This window comes from Centroberyx gerrardi, chromosome 1 (genome assembly GCF_048128805.1).
Source record: "Centroberyx gerrardi isolate f3 chromosome 1, fCenGer3.hap1.cur.20231027, whole genome shotgun sequence".
In the NCBI taxonomy this organism is placed as follows: domain Eukaryota; kingdom Metazoa; phylum Chordata; class Actinopteri; order Beryciformes; family Berycidae; genus Centroberyx; species Centroberyx gerrardi.
In genome coordinates, this window is record NC_135997.1 from 30034344 (window position 1) to 30059093 (window position 24750).

The 24750-nt window shown below is 42.6% G+C and overlaps 2 protein-coding genes across 2 annotated transcripts; both read left to right on the forward strand.

Annotated features, from left to right (window-relative positions):
• The first annotated feature begins 9740 nt into the window (after positions 1-9740).
• Positions 9741-13141, forward strand: fgf3 (fibroblast growth factor 3). Its single transcript, XM_071912227.2, has 3 exons — positions 9741-10164; positions 11178-11281; positions 11656-13141. Exons 1-3 carry the CDS (start codon positions 9921-9923, stop codon positions 12034-12036), a joined length of 729 nt encoding a protein of 242 aa, XP_071768328.2. The 5' UTR covers positions 9741-9920; the 3' UTR covers positions 12037-13141.
• A 6387-nt stretch (positions 13142-19528) lies between these two features.
• Positions 19529-23521, forward strand: fgf4 (fibroblast growth factor 4). Its single transcript, XM_071912226.2, has 3 exons — positions 19529-19922; positions 21725-21828; positions 23345-23521. Exons 1-3 carry the CDS (start codon positions 19529-19531, stop codon positions 23519-23521), a joined length of 675 nt encoding a protein of 224 aa, XP_071768327.2.
• The last annotated feature ends 1229 nt before the right edge of the window (positions 23522-24750 follow it).

Below are 24750 nucleotides of genomic sequence, written 5' to 3' on the forward strand. Positions count from 1 at the left end.
AGTTACTTTTGGATTACTTTGTTCAATTAACAATTTATTAAGTTCAATTAGTGTAAAAGTGTAGAGTGTAAAATTATGATTTTCCACTGAAGCGTGTTTTCATTATTCATTGCATTTTAATTAATCTCAATCAAAATATATGTATAAACACTGTAACTGTATTGGCTGACACTAATTATTCTTTAAAACCAAACAGGGATTACTTTAATCCATTACATGCCATCAGCTACTCCAAAGCTGCCTGTTGGGATGAAGCCTGGAAACAGGAAGTGCCTTAGTGTTTATTGGGGAATAATAAGCATTAAAGTGTCACACTTCCTCACTGAGGCATGCGGCTCCCTGAACACACACACACACACTGGTCTGCTTTTCATTAGCCAGCCCACCATGCTGCACATACATGCTAGACCTCGTTAACATGAGTGTGGCTTCTGTCTACTGATGAATCACTCTAATCGTCTCGTACCACATTCACCCAAAACACACACAACACCAGTCCCTTCACCTCATGGCATGGGAAAACCCTGACACACACACACACACACAAAGACATTTCCCTACAGCAGTGGTTTTCGACCATGCGCCATCGAGAGCCATGTGTCTACAGGTTTTCATTTGAACCAAACACTACAGCAGGTGATTTCACTGATCAACACGTCTTCAACCAGAGAAGAGGAACTGACCAGTGAAATCAGCTGCTGTAGTGTTTGGTTGGAATGAAAATCTGCAGACTCCTGGCTCTTGATGGCACATGGTTGGAGAGCGTTGCCCCACAGCTACATCTCATGGGTGCAATCACACCTACTGTTTGTTTTCTTTGGTCCGAACCATAGTCGAATTTTACTTTTCGTTTGTTTGCGTTGACACAATTATAATTGAACCAGGACTTCTAGACAAAGGTCACTTGGACTCACATATAGTTTGTTTATTGGTAACCTGTCATCCCACCAGGAAGTTTGGTGGGGTCAAAACAAATCTGATTCCAGTATCTTCAGCTAAGCATAATGGACTTGCCTGCGCTCTTCTTCTTTGGTGTTCATAGCAGTTAAGAACATATGAAGAAATAACTGAATATGAGCATCAGTCCAGATTTCATTTTGTTATGTTAGGATTTCCAAGCATGAGGAACTGATGGCTATAAGATGTCAACATCCGTCTCCGTCTACCCATAAACCCTTGAGTTGTGGGATCGTTTCCTGTAGTTGGTTCGGATTACGTTCCCGCTGCTAATGAACCGCACCACAGTTCTCTTGTTAGAGGACTGAGACTCACATTTTCAGGCGTCTCGGTGCCGTTATTCGGTGCCACCCGAGTTCAAATGGCATTGTTCTCACCTGGCCAAACGAACCGCACCAGAGGAGGAAACGAGTTTGAATAAACAGTTCCAAACATGCTTGGTGTGAACGCGCCCTATGAGATATTTGCAGAAGAACCAACAATACTTCACCTCTCCACTTCTGTTCGGCTTTATTTTCCAGCTGCTAACCTGCTCTTGCAATAGAAAGGGTGGCTTTGCGAAACGGTCAAAGCCATCTTTGTTTCAGGCCGGCCGGTAGCCTGCTGTTTACCCCCTGACTACTTCGCCATGTCACCTCATGTCAAGTGTCATTACAGAGAACAATGGCCTTAGCCTAGAAAGCACAATTCCAGGGAATGCCAAACAAGTCTCCAACCAATGGCTTTTCTATGTGTGTGTGTGTGTGTGTGTTTGTGTGTGTGTGTGTGTGTGAGACTGAGGGTGGGGGGGTGGCGGGGATGGGGGGCTGGGAAAGGGACTACTCGTGGAATGGCAATTATCCAGTGGCGAGTGGAAAATGTTGCTCCTGGCGCTACGGCCTGTTCCATGTCTGTGCAGTTTGTAGGTGTTTGGTTGATCTCGGCCATGTGAGATGCACCAACTCAAACAATTGCATCTCTTTTTTAATTAAAACACAACATAGGAACAATTCATAATTTTACAGAAAATTGATATAAAAATATATTAAGTGCAGGTTTGCCCTTTTTGCACCAAATCCAATCTAGGGTTTTCACTTGAATCTTTTTGGATTTTCCCCTCTATTTTAATTTTGAATATGATTACAAATGTGTTCTTTTGGTCATCATATATAACTCAACTAGAGCCAATGATATACATACTGTATATACTGTATATATACTCTTTTTTTGGCCAAAATGTCACTGTCACCCCTTTCACACTAAACCCTCAAATTATAAATCCACTAAATTATAAAAATAAACCTAAGATAAGTGGAGGAAACATTGAATACTTGTCAGGTTTTGACATGAAAATGGTCAAATTCAAAGATATTGAATATTGGCCCAAAATATCGTCTACCAGCAGCTTCATTCAAAAACATATCCGTATCGGCCTTCAAAAGCCCATATCGGTCAAATCCTCTGTCAGATGTGTTGTTGCTGTACTCAGACCCCAGAGGCTTTCTTTCCTTTGAATCCCCCTCCAACCTCACCATCCCCAGCCTCAAACTCCCTTATGTACCTCCTACTCCTCCTCCTCTAGCCTTCCTCCTCAACCTGTACTCCCCTTCCCTCCCCACCCGGCCCCGTAACCAGAGAGTGAGGCCAGTGGCCCCCAGCTTTACAGTTTGCAGCAGCCAGCACCTGTTCACAGGTGGCTGTGGTTTGGGTTAGACTGATACATGGGGCCGATATTGTCCTTTTATTGAAAATGGGATCTGGTCCAGTCATTGTTGTCCACCTCTGATATGATGGATATGATGCAGTTTGATTGATTACATATTTATTGTAGAATTGATCAATACTACACTGGTCATTATTATTGGTTTCAATGGAGAGTTTTAGTGTCCCAGGATTGTCTAAATGCTGTTTCAGAAGCTTTTCCATACATATTAAATATCAAAATCAAGTATCAGGAGCTTCATTCCAAAAAATATTGGTACCAGCCTTCAAAAGCCCCTCAGCCAAACCCTAGCATTTATCAACGACTAGAATAATTTCAACATGATATGTAGGCGAGTTGGTCAGACAGCAGAAAATAGAGTCTAGGTGAGCAAGTATGGTATGTTTGGGAAACTGCTGGGAGAGCCTGCAGAGAGGCCTTAGAGAGGCATTAACATAGCTGCAGCATGTCGGCTGAAAGACGAAGGCAAACATATCGCTGCCTCAAGTGCCTTCAAGACAGACGTCTGTCATCTGGCCAACCAGCTCACTGAGTGACAGAGCAGCCTCCCTCCGTGCGGAGGATAAGAGTCTGAAAAAACATTTCCACTATACCTGACCTAGTGGATAACACTGACTGAAAACAACCCAACCATTACATACTATCCCTATGTAGTAATTAGGCATCAAAGTAAAACAGATCTCTAATTTAGGGTTTGACTGATATGTGTTTTTAAATGTATTTTTGGATTGAAGCTGCCGATATTTTGTGCCGATTTTCAGTGTCTTTGAATCTGATTATTTTCATGCCAAAAAGTCCCCAAAAATGTCCCTCAAAATGTCTTATTAGAATAAATTCAGGTTAAGTGCTTCCCATAGACAACCAGACGACCATATTGATCAACTCTACAATAAATATGTAATCAAACTAATTATATCATATCATCATGTCAGAGGTGGACGACACAGACAGGAGTATTTAAGGTGCATTTTTAGATTTACTGAAGTTCTACAGTGGAGTTCAGTCAATAGAAGTTGGACGCCAACTCAAAAAATTTGATAGATGTGTTGAGAGACATTAAAAGCTGAAATATAGTTCTGCGTTCAAATGACGGCATAGCTTGCTTGCTGTGTCTACAGTGGTGTGAGCATTTTATAGTTCTGTGTTGGTGGTTCTGCGCGTAAACCACTGAAACACTAGATGGCAGTGTCAAGTTTTTATTACTTCCACACTAACAAAGCACGAGAAAGAGAAACCGCTGCACCGTCTACAGCGACACTTCGGCGCAGAACCATAAATACTTAACTCCTATAAACGAGGGAATTTATAAGGTTGTTGATCAATACTAATGACTCAATGATTACTTGGCCAGGTGCTGAGATTTCTGGCTTTCAAAACTCACTTTCCAGCCCAGTTTCGGAAACTCCAACCACCCCCCACCCCCCTCCTCCTCTCCATCCGTCTTCCACATCTCCAGCTAGCAGCTTTTTCACGCAGCGCCCCCTGTGGAGCAGCTGGGGTTTGGCCTCAATAGACTGGTATCATGGGGAAATGAGGCAACATTGAGTTTCAAATGAGCCCCTTATAGCAGCTACTTAATCACTGTCAGCTAGTTGGAGCATCCATCCGTCTATCACGTCTTCCTACTGTGTTTAGTATGCACTGAGAGGGAGTGAGAGAGAGAGAGAGAGAGAGAGAGAGAGAGAAGGAACGTTGGAGAATTCAACTTCAATCTGATATATAGAGGCGGTGATAACAACAGTAACGACTTGATAACTGTAATATTATTGCTAAAATTGAACTAATAATATGTTACACTGCTTGTTACTGGGAAAAGTAATATTACAGTACAGTGCATTTTATGCAGCATCAACACTGAGCTGAGGAGCAATAGCTTCAAACCAAGCTGGCGTCAGATAACTGGGATAAATCGCCATTTAAAAGCTCAACACCACAACTAATTTACAGTTCTCCACAGTGGTTGACACCCCCACCCCCCCACCCCACCCCCCTCCCCATCACACACACACACACACACCTACACACACACGCACACAACCAGTTACTTTGAACCACTGTGAATATGTGTACTGTAAATGTGTTTGTGTGTGTAGGTTTGTATGTGTTCGTGTGTGTGTGTGTGTGTTGGTTTGTGCTTGTGCGCCTGCATGTGTATGGATGTGTACATATGTGTGTTGGAAGGTGGGGGGTTGTATATGTATGCATGTGTGTATGGGCTTGACACTGTGTGCATTTGTGTGTGCGGGTTTCTGTATGTGACTGTGTGAATGCATGTGTGCGTGTGTTTGTATGTATGAATGTAGTTATGTGTGTGGGTTTGCATGTATGTGAATGGTTTTTGTATGTGTTCATGTGTGGCGGGTTTGTGTGTGTGTGCGTGTGTGTGTGTGTGTGTGTGCGTGCGTGTGTGTTTGTCTGTGACAGCCATTGATGGCCTCTAGAGTTTCATCCCTCCACAATCATTTGCCTGTTGGAAGGTGCAGCCGCTCTGCAGGCATCTGAAACCTGCAGCCAACAATCAAAGGGCTGTAGGAGTATAGGACAGACCTATCTGGTTACAGAGAGCGAGCAAGTGAATGAGAGACAAAGAGTGACAGTGCGAGAAAGAGAGAGAGAGAGAGTAGTGAGAAAGAGAAAGCATGTAAGAAAGAGACATAAGGAGAGAAAACATTACAGAGGTTGTTGTTTTAATCTGTCTTCTGATGAAATGTACCGGTCTTTTTAAAACAAAAAAAACTTTGAGGCTTCCTCAGCCCTCCAGCCATCTTTCAGCTCTTTCTCCAGCTGTCCGCTCGCTCACATTTCCTCTATTCTGCATGAGAACCGATTTACACCACAATGAATACATGGGAGACACATACTATATAGTCATAAAGGAAATCCTTTGACTTTGATGTGCCGAGCGCACGTGACTCCAAAATACATGCCTGCTGCTTGTCCAATGAACATAAAACAGATTGGAGTTTTAGTTCTACAAACAGGAGGCAGAAATAGTCTCATTGGTCGAGTTAAACCTCAATGGGCAGAGCCAAAGAACCACAGTTTTTCTGCCTAAGTAACGTTAGACTGGAGCCCAGTGAAAAAAGTAAGAGGTAAGAGAGGAGGAAGCTAATATTATGAAGCCTAGCGCTCTGCTACTAACTGAAAGAATGTAACCTAGCCATACTAAGGCATACTACGTTAGCTAGTTAACCTAGCTGACCTTCCAACATCATGAATGCAAAAGGTCATGAATGAATGAAAAAAGAAATCATTACCATTTATATGTTTTATTTAGATTTTGACCAGAATTCCTTCTTTGCCATTAGTTTGCCAGTTAGCTAACTTGCGCTCTGAAAAACAGAGGTTATTTGGCTCCGCCCACTGAGGTTTAACTCAACAAATGAGAATGTTGCATGAATTCCCCCATCACCCAATCCCGAAATTTCAGCCCTATTCCTACAGGACTAATATTACCTGGAGACGTTCAGCGATTTGCAGTAATAGATTGTTGGCGATGTTAATCCTGTGTTAATCTGCCATGTCTGTAATTGTAATGTAAGTAATAATTCCAGTGCAAATTACCTACCGTATTTTGGTGAAGTTAGAAATTACTAATCCCATGTGACGCAAATTCCACACAGTTGGAGGCAGTAGTGAAATCTATAGAGGATTTGAGTCTCAAATCTCAAGTTGTTGAATGCGTTTTCGGCACCAAGGTTTTACTTACATTAAATCAATGTCAAATGACAAATTATAAATTCTTGACCTCATACAATTGTATCCGGGGCACCGGTGATTTCAGCAAATTTCATTATCCTGTGCAAATGTGTTTCAGGAAACACAGAGGTTGGGGGCTTTGTAGCAAGGAAACAACAAACCTGGTAGCAAAACAGCTGCTGTAAAACACGCTGAGCAACATCTCAGACAGGGACAGAATGGAAAAATAAGAACAAGTAGCAAGTAACTAAAGCTCCACTGCTTGGTAATAGCCTACATCTGGGAGACAAAACCATTAGCTCCCTTTTCCCAACAACAACAATGCACTACCAAAAAGTCAACAAACAACTGTGAGTTCATAGACTATTTTTTTTCTTTTTTCCTCATTGTAAAAAACTGTCACTATATGCAACCCAGATCCTAGTGCTGCTGTTTTGCTCATCCTGTTAATACTGGGACCCAGCCTGTTTTGCACATTTTCATTCATACATTTAATATGTCTGAGTGTTGAAATTGTTGGTTAAATTTATTTATATAACCCCCATTGTCTGTATTCTTACTTATATCCTATTTTTTCTTTCTATTAGTATTTGCTGCTGCAACAACCCAATATCACCCAGGGATCATTAAAGTTTCGTTGAATCTAACACAAATGGAGCTGATTTTTTCTTTTTATTTTAACCAAGTTAATTGTTATGAACTATTATTTTCATTCAGTTGTATTTAGATGCTTCGGCAACACCATTCATCTGACCTCCATGCCGATAGCGCAGGCTGAACTGGATTGAACTGAATTGAAAGAGAGGGAGAAAGAGGGAGGGAGAATAAAATAGTTGCCAATTTGTTTGCTGTGTGCTGGAACTGTACTAGACTTCTTTCTGAAGCGCCTGACAAGCAGGTGAGATCAAAGTCATGGGGACAAAGGAGGCTCAGCAGCGATTTGTCAGGAGACGAGAGGCAGCGGCCGGGCTCAGCCCTCTGATCACTGCCTCACCAAAGAAATCTGGCCATGAGAAAAAGTACAGCAGAAAGGGTTCAAAGGTCATTTTGATTTGCTCTGGATTACTGGTACCTCCTTTTTCCTCCACTAAAAGGGGGGGGCCAAGAAAAGGACCTGGCTAATAACCTTTGTATTATTGCAGAAAAGAACCCCCTTTGTGCCAAAAGGGTTTTTTTTGGGTGGTGGTGGGGGGAGAATTTTGGGGAGGTCAATTAAAAAAGGAGCCCTGAAATTCTTGCTTTCATTCATGGCTGAAGGAGAGAAAAAGGGAAAGTTAAAATGTATGCTTTGGGGTTTTGTGTCGGAGCACTTCATGTGGCTCGGATTGGATTCATTTGTCAAGTGGATAATGGCAAATGGAATGGTTGGAAATATTTGAGTTGGGTAAATAATCTAAAATTGGCTAAACATTTATCTTGACATAAGGGTTCTGAAGCAAAAATATTGCTCACTGTCTTGTTGCTGCTTCTTGGCAGAATTGGGCTTTAGGTGTCAGTCAGCCTAAATGACTACTGCATTTCAAATCTGCTTATTTACTGCAGCTAAATCATGAGCTGTAAAAATAATTGATCCATCATGCAAATCTATGACTTGGCTTCAGCACAGTTTCATAACAGAAGTTTAAGCTACAAAATTAAGTCTTCAAAAAAAAAAAAACAACACACATTCATCCTGATTTTAAGAGAGGGGCATGTGTGTGTGCATATGCCTCGCAAATTCAGACCGTTTGCCGAGCTTATTGCTGGGATGCTTTGTGGGCGGTGTGGAGGGAGCGTAATTAAAATAGTTTCTGAGAGAAACAGCACACCACATCTGAGGTTCCACCCTCTTCCAGCATTTAACCACATCAAGAGCGTCTCACTTAGAAATGGCCACCAGAACAACCTCTGATATACATGGGTTGGCTGATGTTTTGGTGTGTTGTCTGACTTGCAAGGGGTCTTCGAGGCATAATGCGCACACATTTAGGATTATAAAAGCCCCCTTTTTCTGATCGCCGGGGTAAATAAAGTGACAGAGGCAGCTAGCTGGGTGATGTATGGGAGGGGAAGACAAATTAACCGTTGACTCCTCTTGGGGATTCTCAGCAGAGGCCTTCATAGCAGCAGTGGAGCAGCGCCAAAGGGCAGAGAGATTTGTAGATGATGGTGCTAATTACCAGAATGCAAACCATAATGCGACCAAGATGGAAGCAATTTAGGCAGTAGTCATTTAGCCTGCTGCTCTTCCGCCCACCGGCTGCTGCCTAGCCAGAGCCGGGGCATTAGGATGGGAAAAGTCTGGGACAATCCATTGCTTGGGTGAAGGATAAAGAATAACGCATAGGAGAGAGGTTGTATGGCGCGGAGAACACATGGAGAGCCCTCTGGGATCAATGACAGACCACAGATTTGTCTTTTCCTATCTAGCTTCCAGAGAAACTACCCGTAGCGACGGTGGCCAGTGTTTCCCATTCAGGAGGAAGAAGGAGCGTATAAATGCTTGAGGACAAAGCGGGGTCGGAAACCTTAACTGCCGAGACAAGAGGTCGACGGTTTGATTCCCACAAGTTAATCTACAGTGGCGGCTTGCCACCCCCTCCGGTCTGTCTGCCGGGAGAAGTGGATGCTCCGCTTCTGTGCCACATGCAGGACTTTGCTGCCATCAAGAAGCACTGATTCAAGGCAAATTACAAATTACAGAAACTTGATATTGACCTCAGTCTGTAATGATGGTTTTACTGCGTGAGCTTGGCAAGCACCTGCTAAACAGGGATAAATATATTTCTACTTGATGTAGACAAGGACCACCCAAAACCAAGAGTGCGAGAAATGTTCTGTTATTTCAGAATGCTCCATAAAATATCTTGAGCACTGACATTCAGTGGGAAATTTGTGAGATATAGGGCCTGAACTAATGGTCCAATGAAGCCATGCAAAGGGAGAGAAGTGGCAAAAGAACATTTAGGCCTTATATTATTTAGCCTAAAGAAAATAATGTTAATCAAAAGGGAATGAAATTTAAATGCAAACTGAAAAAAGTTGTAACTATTAAAAGATTTACAGGATTACTTATTGATTTATGAGGATCCAACAAGAGTCCTGTCCCTCACCTGTTGCTCTGCCTGCTGCAGTCTCAGCCTGCCTGTATAATTTGGGATGTCTAATTGCTCTTTGGGATATTTCAGAAGAGGAGTTCAGAGGAGAGAGCTGTTCCGCACTCAGCCACTGTGTAATTTTATCCACGCCGCAGTCTCTCACTTCACACAGGGCTGATACCTTTTGCCTCCCCCTTTCCTTTGTATCAATTGGTCGGAGTTCAGCCTATTGTCACCGCAAGCTTCTTTTATATCTGCGCTCAGTCTGAGCAGAGGCTCTCAGTCGGATCCACAGGAGGGTTTTCCAGCAGGAGCGGAGAGGAGCGGATCCAACCCCGGTGCTGCTGTCACGGTGTCGGTCGGCTCGGATGTGCGCGGGGCTGGAGCTCTCCAGCGTTGGGCCCCCGACACTTTAATGGGACCCCGAGCGCCGGCAGCTATTTTCTATTTTCTCGCCACAGTCGTCGCTCCCCGGCCATGCCACAATGCTGATGATTCCTCTGCTGGTGTTGCTGAGCCTGCTGGATCCCGTTAGTTCCCGGGCCCCCTGCGCCCCGGGCCAGGCCTGCGACCCCCGGCAGCGGAGGGACGCGGGGGGCCGCGGAGGAGTGTATGAACACCTTGGAGGAGCGCCGAGACGCAGGAAACTCTACTGCGCTACTAAATATCACTTACAAATCCACACCAATGGGAAAATAGATGGATCACTGGAGGAAAACAACCCGTTCAGTGAGTATTCACTCAGTTTTACGCACGGGGAGATACATCAAAATACACCAAACACTTTGCCTGCAGCTAAATGTGTGATGGGACTGTAGGTGAACTTTGTGCTGTGGTGATGGATCAGAGCCTTAGTGAAAAGTGGAATAATATTTTGGGGCCAAATTCTTGATTCAAAGATTTTGTGAAATGTAGGAACGTGGGATCAAATTATATAACATTTAGCTTCCGTTATAGGTAAATAGATGTTCAAAATATACTTAAATATATATGTTTATATATGCTTAAAATAGGCAATATACAGTATATCCATAAACCATATTGGAGGTCAGTCTATATTCATAATTTCTCTGTCAACGCGTCTGATCAATCTAACAGGATTTTTTTTTAGTTTCACGGTCAGTTAGTCACTGAGGCTCGTCAGTTGTATTGACTTTCTGTGTGTGTGTGTGAGTGTGTGTGTGTGTGTGTGTGGCGCGCGCGTGCGTGTGAAATCATCTCATTGCGAAGCTGCTCCGCCGACATGTAATCTGCATTAGAAGTATCAGACAAGAATTAACATCCAGGCGGGACAAAGGCGCTGTCCTAACGGATGTATTTATCTAATCAGTGACAATTAGAGCCTTTCCAAACCGCTGAATAGGCCATTGACTAATCAACCACTGATTAAAAAAGCCAATACACATCCTGAATACAGCAGGAAGAGGTGGCAAATCCAATCGGACATTCATTTTATTCACTCTAGCCGTGAGTAAAATTAATTTAATGTTTCCGTTTGTTTTGTTTTTTTTAACAAGTTATAAATTCTTGAACGCTAATTATTATTTCTATATTTCCAAAAGAATTATGTTTCAAAGTTAAAGGGACACTTGAACTTTGAACATCAATAAATCTTTGGGCTACTCATTTAAATGAGCTACTAAATAACTCATATTATTATAATTCCCATACATATAACATCCAATACATACATGTGAATCCCATAATTGCAGCCTATAATATCATTTGTCTCTGTATTGCAGGTATCATGGAAATCACAGCGGTGGATGTGGGTGTCGTGGCCATAAAAGGGATTTTCTCCGGGAGATATCTGGCCATGAATGATAAAGGACGGCTGTACGCCTCGGTAAGCACAGATCTCAGCTCCCACACCTATCTAATCAATCTGTTAACTCACCCACACCCAAACACCTAGCACCTCTTTGACAGTGGCCCAGAAGCAGCAGTCTGAAGGCCTCAACTAACAAGGCATGGAGATTTGATTGCATTGAGCTCATTGTAATCTTTATCTGGTGTAAATTGCATCATTTTGTGGAGATTTCCCTTTTCTTGGTGCCTGATAGGAGTCTTGTGTGACTGACAGCGTGTTTGACTGGAAACACTCAGTGTGTCTTTGCCTGTCGACTGAGAAGTTATGCTGTGAATAAAAACCATGACCGACCGTACGACAAGCTGCATGATAAAAGTGGTTCACGCTTTTCTTCCTCCTCCTCTTCCCAGGATGTGTTCAACAAAGAGTGCGAGTTCGTGGAGCGGATCCACGAGTTGGGCTACAACACCTACGCGTCTCGCCACCACTCCACCGAGCAGCCCTCGCCACCGGGGGGCGGCAGCGGCAAGCGTCGCGCCAGCGCCAAGCGCCAGTGGTACGTTTCTATCAACGGCAAAGGCCGGCCGCGGCGAGGGTTCAAAACCCGAAGCACCGACAAAGCCTCTCTTTTCCTGCCCCGGGTGCTGGGCAACAAGGACCATGAGATGGTGCGAAGGCTGAGGGACAGCCAGAGTCCGCACCACCACACGCACCACCACGCCGGCCGCGGCGAGCGCCGAAGACGCCGGCATCGTGCCAGGAAAGGCCGAGGCCGACGGCCGGACGACTGAGCGGACGGTCGGAGGGGGAAACTGAAAAAGCGGCGGGCTACGACTCGCCCTAACATGGACCCCTGTTCTCGGCACATAGCTTGATTGAACAATCAATGGAGGACCTGGAAAGACTACCGTCTGGAAACTCAGTTGGATCTGAGCCTTCCGGATTAGCGGAAGTTTCTGCTGTTGATGCACAGAGAAAAAAAAACATAGAGGAAGAAGGACATAGCTGAGCAACACCATCCCAGGAGGTTTAGGGGCACATATATTAAATCTAGGTCTTCCACTGACAGGAGTATGAAATCACACTTTGATGGTGATGTGTGTTTGCTCTTTACACTCATACATGTACACACACACACACACACACACACACACACACACAAGCACTGATATGACCAAAGTCAACCCAGCTGTATAATCTTGTATTGTCTCCAGTGTGGCAAAGATGACAAGTTGTTAATAAGATTGGCATTAGGAAGCGTTTCATTCCCTGGATACCGATGACTGACTTCTTCAGAATGCTACTATCTTGTAAGCAGATGTCTGAATATAGCTAAAAACTTCAATACTATTTTGTAGAGAGTTCTACTTCCATGCAAGCAATCATTTTGCCATCAGTCGTCAAACTTCAGACAGTGGCTGTTTCATTTTGGATCAAAACTTGTGACTTTTTAAAGTGGTACAATTAATGTGTATATATATGCATGTACGGTGACTTTACTGCTTTTCATTTGTTAAAAGCTTAAAAGACAAACAGAATATAATATTTTGTTATTTTGAAGTGCTAACAAACAGAGGAGCAGGTCGACTGCGGAGAGTCGACAATGGACGTTGAAGAGAGGACTTTACACAGCAAAGCACTTTTTTCAGATTCACATTAAAAAGCGAAGGGAAAGTAACTCAGAGGTGGGATCAGATGTATTTTTGTGACGTTCTTACGATGTGATAGCCTACTGTCTGTAAACTACAAGAAGTACTTTGTATATTTACTAATGATATGAATATTTATTTGGTGCCTGTGTTTTTTTCTAAGTTATTGATAAGACTGTTTCTACATTTGTTTCCTAGTTCTCACTCACCAGCTTTGCCCTCTGGTTCAAACATAAAACACAATGGTACTGACTAAAAGAATCAACTGGCTAATTTGTCCTATGTGGCTACTTTTCTTTCATTTGTTCAACCAACACAACTGAACAATTTCCCAAAGGTTTCATGGCCAAGGTTTGTGATCACAGGACTTGAATCTTATTTTTTTCCCTCCCTTTTTTGAGAAAAACAAATTTTTTTTAAAAGACATGTTTTTTTGTGCTATAGTAGAGTTGTAAATGGAAGTGTGTACACAAGCTTTGGACACTTTGGGAAAGCTGAACCCGTGTGTAGTGTGTCTTATTATTATTTTCCTCCAGATTAACTTTCAAACTACATTTTGTCATCTTGGAATTATGAGCTTCCATGTTGAGATATTCAAAATGAGAAGTTTTGACATCCCACACAGCAAAACTAATTTACAAACCTATTGAAATTGCACTTTTTCTTCAAAACGTTAACTTCAGTCTCCATGTGATACCATTTTCTGTCCAAAAGGCCACATGGAACCTTATACTCCCAAAGTGAACAAAGTTCTAAACTCAGAAATCTACTTTTTAATATTTTCCCAAGGTCACAATTGTAGAATTGAGACTTTTTTTTAGATGAGTGGATGAAGGCTCTGTCGCTTTGGCTTTCATTGCTTCTCTGTTCCTCCGGCCACAGTGCTTTGAAAGTGGCGTCGACTGAAACACTAAAGAGGAGCTTTTGTTTTTACCAAAAAAACAAAAATGTCACTCATGGCAAAAGTTAAACCTGGGCAGAATGTCCTTCCTGATTTGTCCTCCACAATAAAAGACTAATGCTATTTTAAACCCTTCCTTCACAAATTATAAGATCTAATTTAGATACTTTAATTCCTACACTACTGTATAATAACAGCTATGGTACTGTCAATACAGTATGAATGACCGAAAGTAAGGGTCATTCAAAGGTCTCTCGATACCTTTAAGTAGTTTTATTACATGATTCCACATATAGTCCTAGGACTAACCGCAGCCCCCAGCCCCCCCCAGCCCACCCCACCCCCACCCACACACACACACACACACACACACACACTGTCCCTACATGCTACATTATCCCTCACTCTTTGCTGCCGCTCATTTGTTAAAGTGCTGCACCTGTTGCTGCAACACGGCCGAGCAGAAACCAGAAAGACGACCGCCGATGTAAAATTCATCGCAAGCCGCATTCGGACTCTCCTTTTGGATGTTCCGTTTTGCAGGGTTGGCCTTCCCTAGCTCCCATCTATAGGTAGCTGCATATAAAGCCTTGTCATTCTATACCTGCGGGCTGGGGAGGCTTCCTGGCCCGGACAATAGCTCCTCCCAAGGGGGGCCTGGGAAGCGATGCCGCCTGAGACTTTTGGGCTTTTTTTGAAACACCGACCAAAAGCCGCAGAGTCGATAAACAAGGCAGGCCCTCCTGAAAGCAGAAACTGTGTCATACAAAGTGTAACACCTTGCTATGGCTTGTTATGAATGCAAAACTCTAATATTACTCAACAGGAATGCAGAGGAGTTATGGCCTTTTGAGGCCCCTCTCCCCGCCTGTCTATTTCATTTAGCAGCATTTATCTTCTGAATCTCTTCCTACAGGCCTATAGTCAGGACAAAACCCCCCTATCTCCCTCCATGATATCCTGCTGAACGATTTGCCCTACTAAGATTTATCAGCCGGGCAATAGAACCTGCATTCATCTGCGATATCCGCTGGGCTGATGGGGTGCAAGGATAAGAATTCCTTGGAGAGCATTTTGACATGAATTATATAATAACTCTGTCACCGTGAGCCCATCTTTCAGAAAGGGAAACCCAGAGGATCCCTTTCATGTCAACATCAGTAAGTCGGGTCTGATTTTCTATGTCAAAACGTGGTTCAATGGCCTCATGTGAAATTTACTATAACCTAAGGCAAACATTTTAGATCTCTGACTTTTTTGGCAAGTGATCACAGGCTTCACCATCCACACCAATTGTTTTGTTTTACATGTTATTTTATGTTTTATATATGTATAAAAATAGGCTGATAATTCCCACACTGGATCATGTTTGCACTTGCTCCTTTCTGATATGTAGAGTGTCTGTTTGAGCAGAACAGAGTTTGTGAGTTTTGGATTTGTCAACCAACACTCAGCTGGCTGGGCTGCTTCTGTTAAAGCCATCGCATAATGATGTGACACTAGACTACATTTAGACCGATCAGTTTGCTGATTTATGTATTGATTATTAGTAGTATTATTCTGGGTTTCAGTGGAGAGTTTTAGTGTCCCATGGTGATCTAAATGCTGTTTCAGAGGGATTTCTATCCTGACAGGAATAAAATTCTAGGGGAAACACTGAATACTTTTAATTTTGGGGTATGAAAATGGTAAAATTTAAAGATATTGAAAATCTGCACAAAATATTGCCTATCAGCAGCTTCAGTACAAAAATATTGGTCTTCAAAAACCCATATCAGTCAAAGAATAAGACGCTTATTACAGTACTGCTGGTGACCTGAGAGAGATGGTGAAGGGGGTGTTGAAAAAGTTTCAAGCATTGGTCTTCTGATCATAGCAGGTGACAGACTGCATTACAGGAGCGTTCACATGTAGACACTGCCCCCTAGAGGCAGCTAGTCAGCTCCCTCCCCACACAGTGGTGCCCATTGCCCTGTGTGAATGTGAATTTAATTTGGCCATTCTCCGTCTTATGGCAGGACTGCTCAGTGCTCTCAGCAGGTGGTCTACAGGCAGTAAGCACATCAGCTCTGTTGAACTTAATGGTTTTTAGTGCTGACAATCAGGGGAAGGACATAAAATGTAGGCCTTCATGACCAAAACAAATACACAGTGTTCTTTCAACCTACATCAAAATGATTATTTACTTTTTCACCACCAGAATAAACACTGATTTGGTTTTCAATGCCTCAGTTGAAGCATATCACTATAAACTGAAACCGTAGAGCACAGAAGAATCCCATAATAACAAACTGAGATTTTACCTGTAATTGTTGTTTTTGTTGTCATACTTTCCTCTAATATGTTAAAATAAATAAATAAATTACAGAAAAGTCAATTACAAGTTTTGCTACTTTGAAAAACATATGACTAGATATCAAATTCCTCTATGTAAGACTTTGTAAAGACCTTAGATGACAATAAAAGCCCTGTACCAGGAATTATCTGTTTTTACTTATAAATTCATCCATTTTCAAGCTAAAATTATGTAACATAGACAAATGTATTGCTACAAGTCACTTAGCAAACTCAATCTGGCAGCAGTTCAGTGACAGCTTTCAAGCTGGCCAGCATCCAACTTCACTGTGCCAACAATATCAGAGGAAATATCCCACCTCCTTTGCTTGGATATACATGATACTTGATATACACATTCACTAACAGGTAGGACACCTTTGTCACAATGCACAGACTTTTATGACGTGAATCCTGGCTGATATTTGAAAATGTTCTGTGTGTTTAGGAATCATTTTTCCATTATGCTAGCTGGTTAGACAGAAGACTGTATTAAACCCAACTAGCTTGCAGTGGTAATTGAATTAAGGTTGTCTTTTTTGGTTGGAAAAAAAATATTTGAGGCTTGCAACAACAAGATAAAAGGACAGAACACCATTGGGTCTAAAGGATTAAAACAATACAAGTACCAATAGTTTTCCAATAGTTACAATGTCCAAGATTTTCAAATGAATCAGTGATTGAATGAATTAATATTTCACTATTGCTGTGTTGAATATTGAGACATAAGTCTTCAATAGCAGCTGTCACCCAAGCAATGAAATCTAAAACCTCTCAACATAATTCATTGCATACATGTGACCTAAAAACACATTGGCTTCAGTACAACACAAAAAAAACCTAAAGACGTACATCACTCACAAATCTCCAGATGATGTGAGAGAAACATTTCAACCTAATTTCAACATCTTGTGAGAAAAGGATATTACAGAACCATGGAGAGCGACAGCAGAGGACCTGCTCGTCTATACAGCCCACAAACATCTCCAGATCTTCATATCCATTAACATTCTGACACTGATGACACTGGTGCCAATAGGGAAAACACACCGACTTGAGAGTTTCCAGATAAAATTTGCAGGATGGAACTGATAATGCAAACACAAACACATACAGGTATATGTACATATCATGGCTGAGCACCATGGTGATGGTTCTATCTAGCTTTTTGATCATACCAGGCCATCCTGGAGGTCCAGTGCTCTATCAGCTGTGCCGAAGGTCTGGTGGTCCATCAGCCACCGTGAAGGTCCAGTGGTTGCTGACCTGGAGGTCCAGTGATCCATCAGCTGTCCTGGAGAGTCAGTGGTCCATCAGTCTTCCTTGGTCCTGGAGGTCCAGTGATCCATTAGCCATCCTGGAGGCCCGATAGATCATCAGCCATCCTGGATTTTGGAGGTGCAGTGGTCCCGTGGGCCGTCCGTTGTTCTGGAGGTTCAGTGGTCTGTCAGCCATCCTGGAGGTCTGGCGGTCCATTAGTTGCCTTGGAGATCCAATGGACCAGTGGTTCATCAGCTGTCCTATTTCCTGGAGGTGTGGTGATCTATTAGTCATTCTGGATGTCCAGTGGTCGTCAATCAGCTGTCCTGGAGGTCCAGTAGTCCTTAAACTGTCCTGGAGGCCTGGTTGTCCGTTGGCCATCCTGGAGGTCTGGTGAACCATTGGCTGTTCTGGAGGTCCATTGGTCCATCAGTTATCCTGAATGTCCAGTGGTTCAATGGTCCATCAGCTGTCCTGAAGGTCTGGTAGTCCTTAACCGGTCCTGGAGGTCCGGTGGTTCAGCGGCCATTAGCCATCCTTGAAGTCTTTTGGTCCGTCAGCAATTCTGGGTCCTGGAGGTTCGGTGGTCCGTCAGCCATCTTGGAGGTCTGGTGGTCGTCGACCCGGGGCTTCAACACTTTAGGGTCGTCTCTAAGATCTGACTGCATTCATGGTGCCAATTTGCAGCATACAAAGAGCCAATGTTGTTGTACATTGAGGATCAGCCGAACGTGAACGTGAGAAAACGTTTCATGCGTGGTGAATGAGGAGCAAGACCGAGCCACCCCAGAGATCAAAGGATTCTGTCTCTGTGTTGACAGAGAGGGAAGACCTTCAATGACTGAACATAGAGATAAATAATGGGACACTAGGCAGAGAGGGTAAACCCTCAATGCTTAACATAGTATTAGCAGGGATATTAGCAGTGATCTAGTGGTAAATAAAAAGGAGGGTAAACTATGACCTCCAGTTGGTGGTCATCATGAACAACCATTACAGGCAAAAGTCAGTAATAATTTCAAAAAAGTGTTAATGCTTTTTTCCCCCCTTAAAAAAACTATCTTCATATAACTTTCATCAGTTTGGTGCTACATAGTATATGTATACTGATTTACATCATTAAGATTTCTGTTAGTCGAAAAAGGTGGTAAACTGGGCTTTGGTGTGTTTACTCTCCACTACATCACTACATGGCTATTACACATAGGTGAAAATGGCTTCAAAAATGTTGTACTGTCCAATTCCATTTCCATTTAGATTGTGAACGAATGAGACAGTCCTTCACTTTTACAATTCAGAAAAATCTGTGAACAGGCAAGAATAATGCTTATTTATTTTATGGGGACTTTGGGAAATTTTAGTTACAGGATTGGCTTTTGAGAAACACAAAAACTTTCCTGTAGACAATAACCAGACTTTATTAAAAAAAAAAAAAAACTATCATCCCAAGCTTAGTTATTTCAGTATAAACCCACACACTATTATACATGGACTCCACTCTTGCCACATTAAGGAGAATCCCAAATTTTATCAACATGATGTGTTTCAGTATTACAGTAAAAAACCAGTGTGTCAGGCCTTGGTCAACAATGACAGCATCTACTTATCATGCTGCTAACCCTCTATTTAGTCTTGCCATTGTTTTCTATAAGAACCCGGGACATTATTTCCCTTTTCTCTCTACAAGTCTTAAGTTGGTGCTTTTTTTCATTTGGTTGAATTGGACCTTTGTTTTTTCCTGTTATTGTTCATTTATAGAACTGTCTCCTGTCTCGACACCACGGTCTGTTAACTTGGCCATTTCCTATTTTACATCCTCCCATACATAAATTATGATATTCCACTGCTGATAATGAAGGCCTTACACAAAGAACCTTTTTTTATTATTACAACGTCTTTATTCGTTTATTCTCTACAAACTCCTGACTTTGCTGTGAGATAAGACGGCTATTATTTGATTTCAATAACTTCCCAGCCCTTTTTGGTGCACTTGAATGTGAAAATGTAGTTTGTAGATTTAGAAGTGTGGAGCTGTGATGTAATGTCCCTGCAGGTATAAATATAGAGGCATGGCTGCAGCGCGTCCATGCAGATCAATGTCGCTCCAACGCTGAAGCCAGTGCGCCTCTCGGTCTGGGAATGAGCGCAACTTCCACACGCTCTTTTCTATCGCTGCGTTTCTTCTTCTTCTTCTCGGTTCATTGGAAAGGCCGGCACCGGGAGGCTGTTTTCAGAGCCAGACCCGGGATGGGCTCTCTGGCGGCCCTGCGGACCGTCCTGATCCTGGGCTTGGTGACGGGACTGGCGGGATGCGCCCCCGGCCTGAACGGGACGGCGGAACGCTGGGAGGCCCTCTACTCCCGGTCCCTGGCCCGGATCCCGGGGGAGAAGCGGGGGGAGATCAGCCGGGACAGCGACTACCTCCTGGGCATTAAAAGGCTGCGGCGCCTCTATTGCAACGTGGGCATCGGCTTTCATATTCAGGTGTTACCGGACGGCAGAATAACGGGAGTGCACAACGAAAATCGTTACAGTAAGTTGGAGCAATTAGTTAATAGATACATGCAGTGGATCCTTCAGGCTATTTCTCCACTTCTGACACATTTATTTGCTGTGCAGTTATGACCCATACTCCAATTAACAGTTCCTTAACAGTGTATGTCTGGCTTTTTGTATAATTTAATATATAATTATAAAGTAATTGAACTGTTTAAGTTTGTTTTTCTTCATGAGCTTTATGAGTTGTAGGTGGACATAAGAGGCTTCATGGGCTAAATTGTCAATTGGCAATGTGTTGATTTTACCCAGGAATATTTAAAAATACATTTTCAATCAATGACAAAATAGGAGACACTTTCTAATCAAAATGTGTCACTACCTGCTGCCATCTCTCTGCCTTATCCAAGCCATTTGGTTTCACTCAAATCACTGAAACAGATGGTGTACATGTAACAGTGAACGGGTTGCAGATATTGATCCAGTGTTAGTGCCAACATCTGGAGCCCTGCCGTAGTGCCGTTGAGCAGAGGTGTAGGTGCTTTCCGCTCTCTGTGTAACCAGAGCTCGCTGTGATCCAGGCCAGCGGCCAGCCAGCTCCTAAAGTTAGGACACAGCACATAGACCCATCTGTTAAGGCAGATTAACCCCACCAGCCCGACCCAGACAAAGTCATACACCGCCTGACATTTGCAGACACGAAGAATAACAAACATTTATTTACCTAACATGTCAAATCTAATCCCTCCCATCCATGTTTTCTGAACTGTAGTCCTATTAAGTGACAAAAAGCCGTGCTGCGGTATTGACAGCCTGCTTGGGAACTTAAAGCTTGTTTTGTGTTCCCTCTGCACTATTTTGAGACACAGCATAAAATTCAGGGAGATACATTACACAGAATCTCTTTGAAGAATTCAAGCTGCCGTAAAACATTTCAAAATGATATCAGGAACAAAACATGCACATAGGCTGCTGTAACCCACCGGCTTAGCCAAGGCCAAGTGAGAAATTGAGCATCAGCAGGGGAGTCAGTCCACTAAACCCTAACTATCCCTGCATCTAATATCATTTACCTCCTGAAACATCCAAAAACCTGCCTATATCCTATACATTTCTGACAAGATATTATTATTTGGTCAGTGTGATTAATTATCAGACATATGGCCTGACGAGATTGAATTTTTTGATAAATGTGATTAGATGTAAGTCAGAAAACTATCAGCTTAGAGGGAACATTTGTCTTGAATGCTCCCTTGATGTGACTTTTTTTTTAGATTTGGCTTCCAAATAGATTTCTGGGGATTTTTGCTTGATCTTTGCTCTCCATTATAATGATAAAAACTACAAGATCAAATTTGCACTCACTTAGGCTAAGATACAGAGAGTACCACACCTTGCCAAACCCCATGAACGCCCCATAGGCGTCAGGCAGAACCATCAGGTTCTGTCTGGATGGAGTGCAGTTCTGTGATATTGAGCATCAGAGATTTGACAAAACTGGTAAAAGCTGGCAAAACTGCTATGTACTTTCTATCTTTTTAAATATTTAACCCCAAAAGTAAAAAAAAAAAAAAAAACATGCATGAAGTAACATTCAAAGATCATGGATATGTGGATAACTCAAAAAGTCCGAAAGAACCATACAATTCCAAGCTCATGAGTTACTGGCGTTTTGATGAGCTGGTGAACAGCCAGCTCACTGTTTGGGATGACACATAAACGTGTGGATAGTGAACTATGCTGGGTTGATTTCTGTGTTAAGCAGGGGGGCGTCTCCCCATCAGAGCAGCCTGCCAGCGACAGGATTTGTTTATGTGCGTGCGGTTTGTTTCCCTGCAGGTCTTCTCCAGATCTCTCCGGTGGAGAGAGGGGTGGTGACTCTGCTGGGCGTTCGCAGCGGACGCTTCGTGGCCATGAACCGCCGAGGGAAGCTGTATGGATCTGTGAGTGTCCAGACGCCGTGATTTACTGTCCATTTCCCTGCCTCACCCTCACTACACACACGCACACACACACACACATCAGAATCAGAATCAGTTTGTCTGGCCAAGTTTGTACGTACAAGGAATTCATCTTGGTTGATCGCTCACATAGGTCACATACATGACAAAACACAAAGAAATGTTAAAATTGTGTATAAAAAGTTTAAAATAGAAGTTTAGGGAATGGTAGTATATAAATTAAAGTATAAGTATATAAAATAATTCTAATAATAATAATAATAGGCATAGACATTTAGGTAATAGCGCTCCTTTCTATGCAGTATGGTTGATTACATGCCACGTGCAATGTGTGTGTGTGTGTGTGTGTGTGTGTGTGTGTGTGTGTGAGAGAGAGAGACAGATAGAGAGAGAGAGAGAGAGAGAGAGAGAGAGAGAGAGAGAGAGAGAGAGAGAGAGAGAGAGACTCTATGGCATGGGTTTTCATCATTCAGACTGAGCATGTCATTCCAAGCATTGCCAGCCACCACATACACCTACTGTTCTTCCCTCAGCAAACTGGCCCTGAAGAGACCACCCACCTCTATACACACACACACACACACACACACACACACACACACGCCAACTTTTTACTGAAGATACGCAGAGCTATGGCCCAGAAGTTAAACCCAAATGCATCATTGTTTCATTTAAATGTTATTGTTAATTTTGTACATTTCGCTGTAGGCTACTTTTTGTTCCATTTGTGATTTCAAGTTGAGTTAAAGAAGCTGTAAAGAAAATCACACTTAAAGAAATGTGATGAAGGTGTATCCACACACCAGTAAAATCACACTTAAAAGGAAATTAAGTTTTGGCCAAAAAGGGCATAACTGCAGGCATTGTAATGTTCTGCACTTATGCCCTTTTTTGGGCTATATGACAATGCTGAGACAAAATGTCTGAGAGGAAAGCTGCTAAAATGTCACACAAAAGAAGAAATATTGTGAGCTTGGAATTATAAGGTTCTGGGTGGAGTGCAGTTCTGAGATGTTGAGCATCAAAGTTTTGACATCCCAGCTGGCAAAACTGTAATGTACTTTCTATCTTTTTAAATATTAAACCCCAAAAGGTGCTTCCACACAAGCATAAAGTAACATTTAGAGATCATGAATATGTGCGTAACTGAGTTTTGATGAAAAATTCCAAGCTCATGATATGTTACTGCAATTACATTAACTCCCACTAAGGGCATAATGGCACAAACATAATGGTGTCCTGGGTCCCGCCTTACTCACATTATTGTCTTCATCACATTACAGTCACATTTTTTGTGTGCATGTCACTGAATAAAATGACTACAATAGCCCTACAATCATAACTGAAAATAGAGCAATTGTTTGATAGTCATCAAGACGAACAATACAGAGTGCAAATCCCCCCCCCACCCAAAAAAAAGGGCCCGGCGTCTTTGTTTTGTCTCAGAGCCGTCAAACAATTGACATTTCAAATAATCCCTCATCTCCTTCTGTTCCAGTTGCACTACAACAACGAGTGTAAGTTCAGAGAGAAGCTCCTTGCCAACAACTACAACGCCTACGAGTCGGTGGCCTACCCGAGGATGTACATCGGCCTGAGCAAGAACGGCAAAACAAAAAGAGGAAACCGAGTGTCACCCGCCATGACGGTGACACATTTCTTGCCAAGAATCTAGTGGCCTCATAAATAGACTTCACCTCAATAAGGAGAAGGAGGGGTGGGGGGTTGTTGGGGGGGGGGGGACTCCAAACCATGATGCACTTTCACCCTGAGCTTTATGCAAGACGTCCAAGTGTATCATATTTTATGTTTTGACTTTGTATATATCCATTTGTTTTTTTTATTTATGATTAACTACAGTTTTGTATTTTTTTATGAGGGACAGAGCAGGTTGTCTTTTCAGCAGGTGGGGGGAGTAGAGGGGGTTGGGGGTGTCAGAGATGCTAAACACATTTATTTATGTTTTCATGATCTAATTTATCAGACGTTTGCTGCTACTGAAAGTCCGGATGAGTGAAATCCCTGTTTTTTGGATGATGGTTTTCTTTGCACTGATGAGAAAATACGCCGTAGCAACAGTGCGCTGGACACGTTTATTGCTTTATTACTGTTTTTTTTTTTTCATTCAAGACAAAAAAGAACTCTTTCGAGTCTTAGCCTGACGCTAAAAAAAGAAATGAGCTATCAGGTCTTTGGTGTCAGAAGTGCCACTGATTGCCCAATGCTTGGGCTCCTTTGTGTGGCACTGGAGCCTAATTGAAACAGTATCATCTTACTGCCAGGGAGAGAGAGAGAGAGCGAGAGACATAGAGAGAGACGGTGTTGCTGAAGAGCCCCAACCTCCACTGGTCTGTTTTTAGCTCTGCCAGTGTGGTGAACTCTGAACTTTTCCGCCGTCAATCTTAGTCAGATCCATAAGACTGCCGATAGAGAGAGGCATCTTCTTGACATTATATAAGCGGGGAATTTGGGAGTTTAAAGGCAAGGTCAAAGTGCTGAAATGCAATGGAGAAACCATAGCCTTGACTGTGGAATACCACTGTTCTTTATGTCAAGAGAGTCCTAAGTTATTTCCGATTGTCTAATAGGAGCTGGACTGGTGTAAATAAATATGCCTCACGGGTCTTAACCAGTACAGTAGAGATTGTTTGGCAGCATCGTTTGGCATGGGATGGTTCATGCAGATCTGACAGTAAATTGCTAGGAGGATGAACACACATATTCCTGGTGTTGTGCCAAAATTGATTTCCACAAAAAAATGTGTTTCACCTGGCAGTTTGTCTTTGCCTTGATTTCACGCCAGGGAAGAAAATAACAAAATCATTTCAATTTTGTGGATTGTTTTCTGCCTTTTGAAATGGTAAAACAACATTTCGACAATATTTCACAGGAATCAAAGTAGCC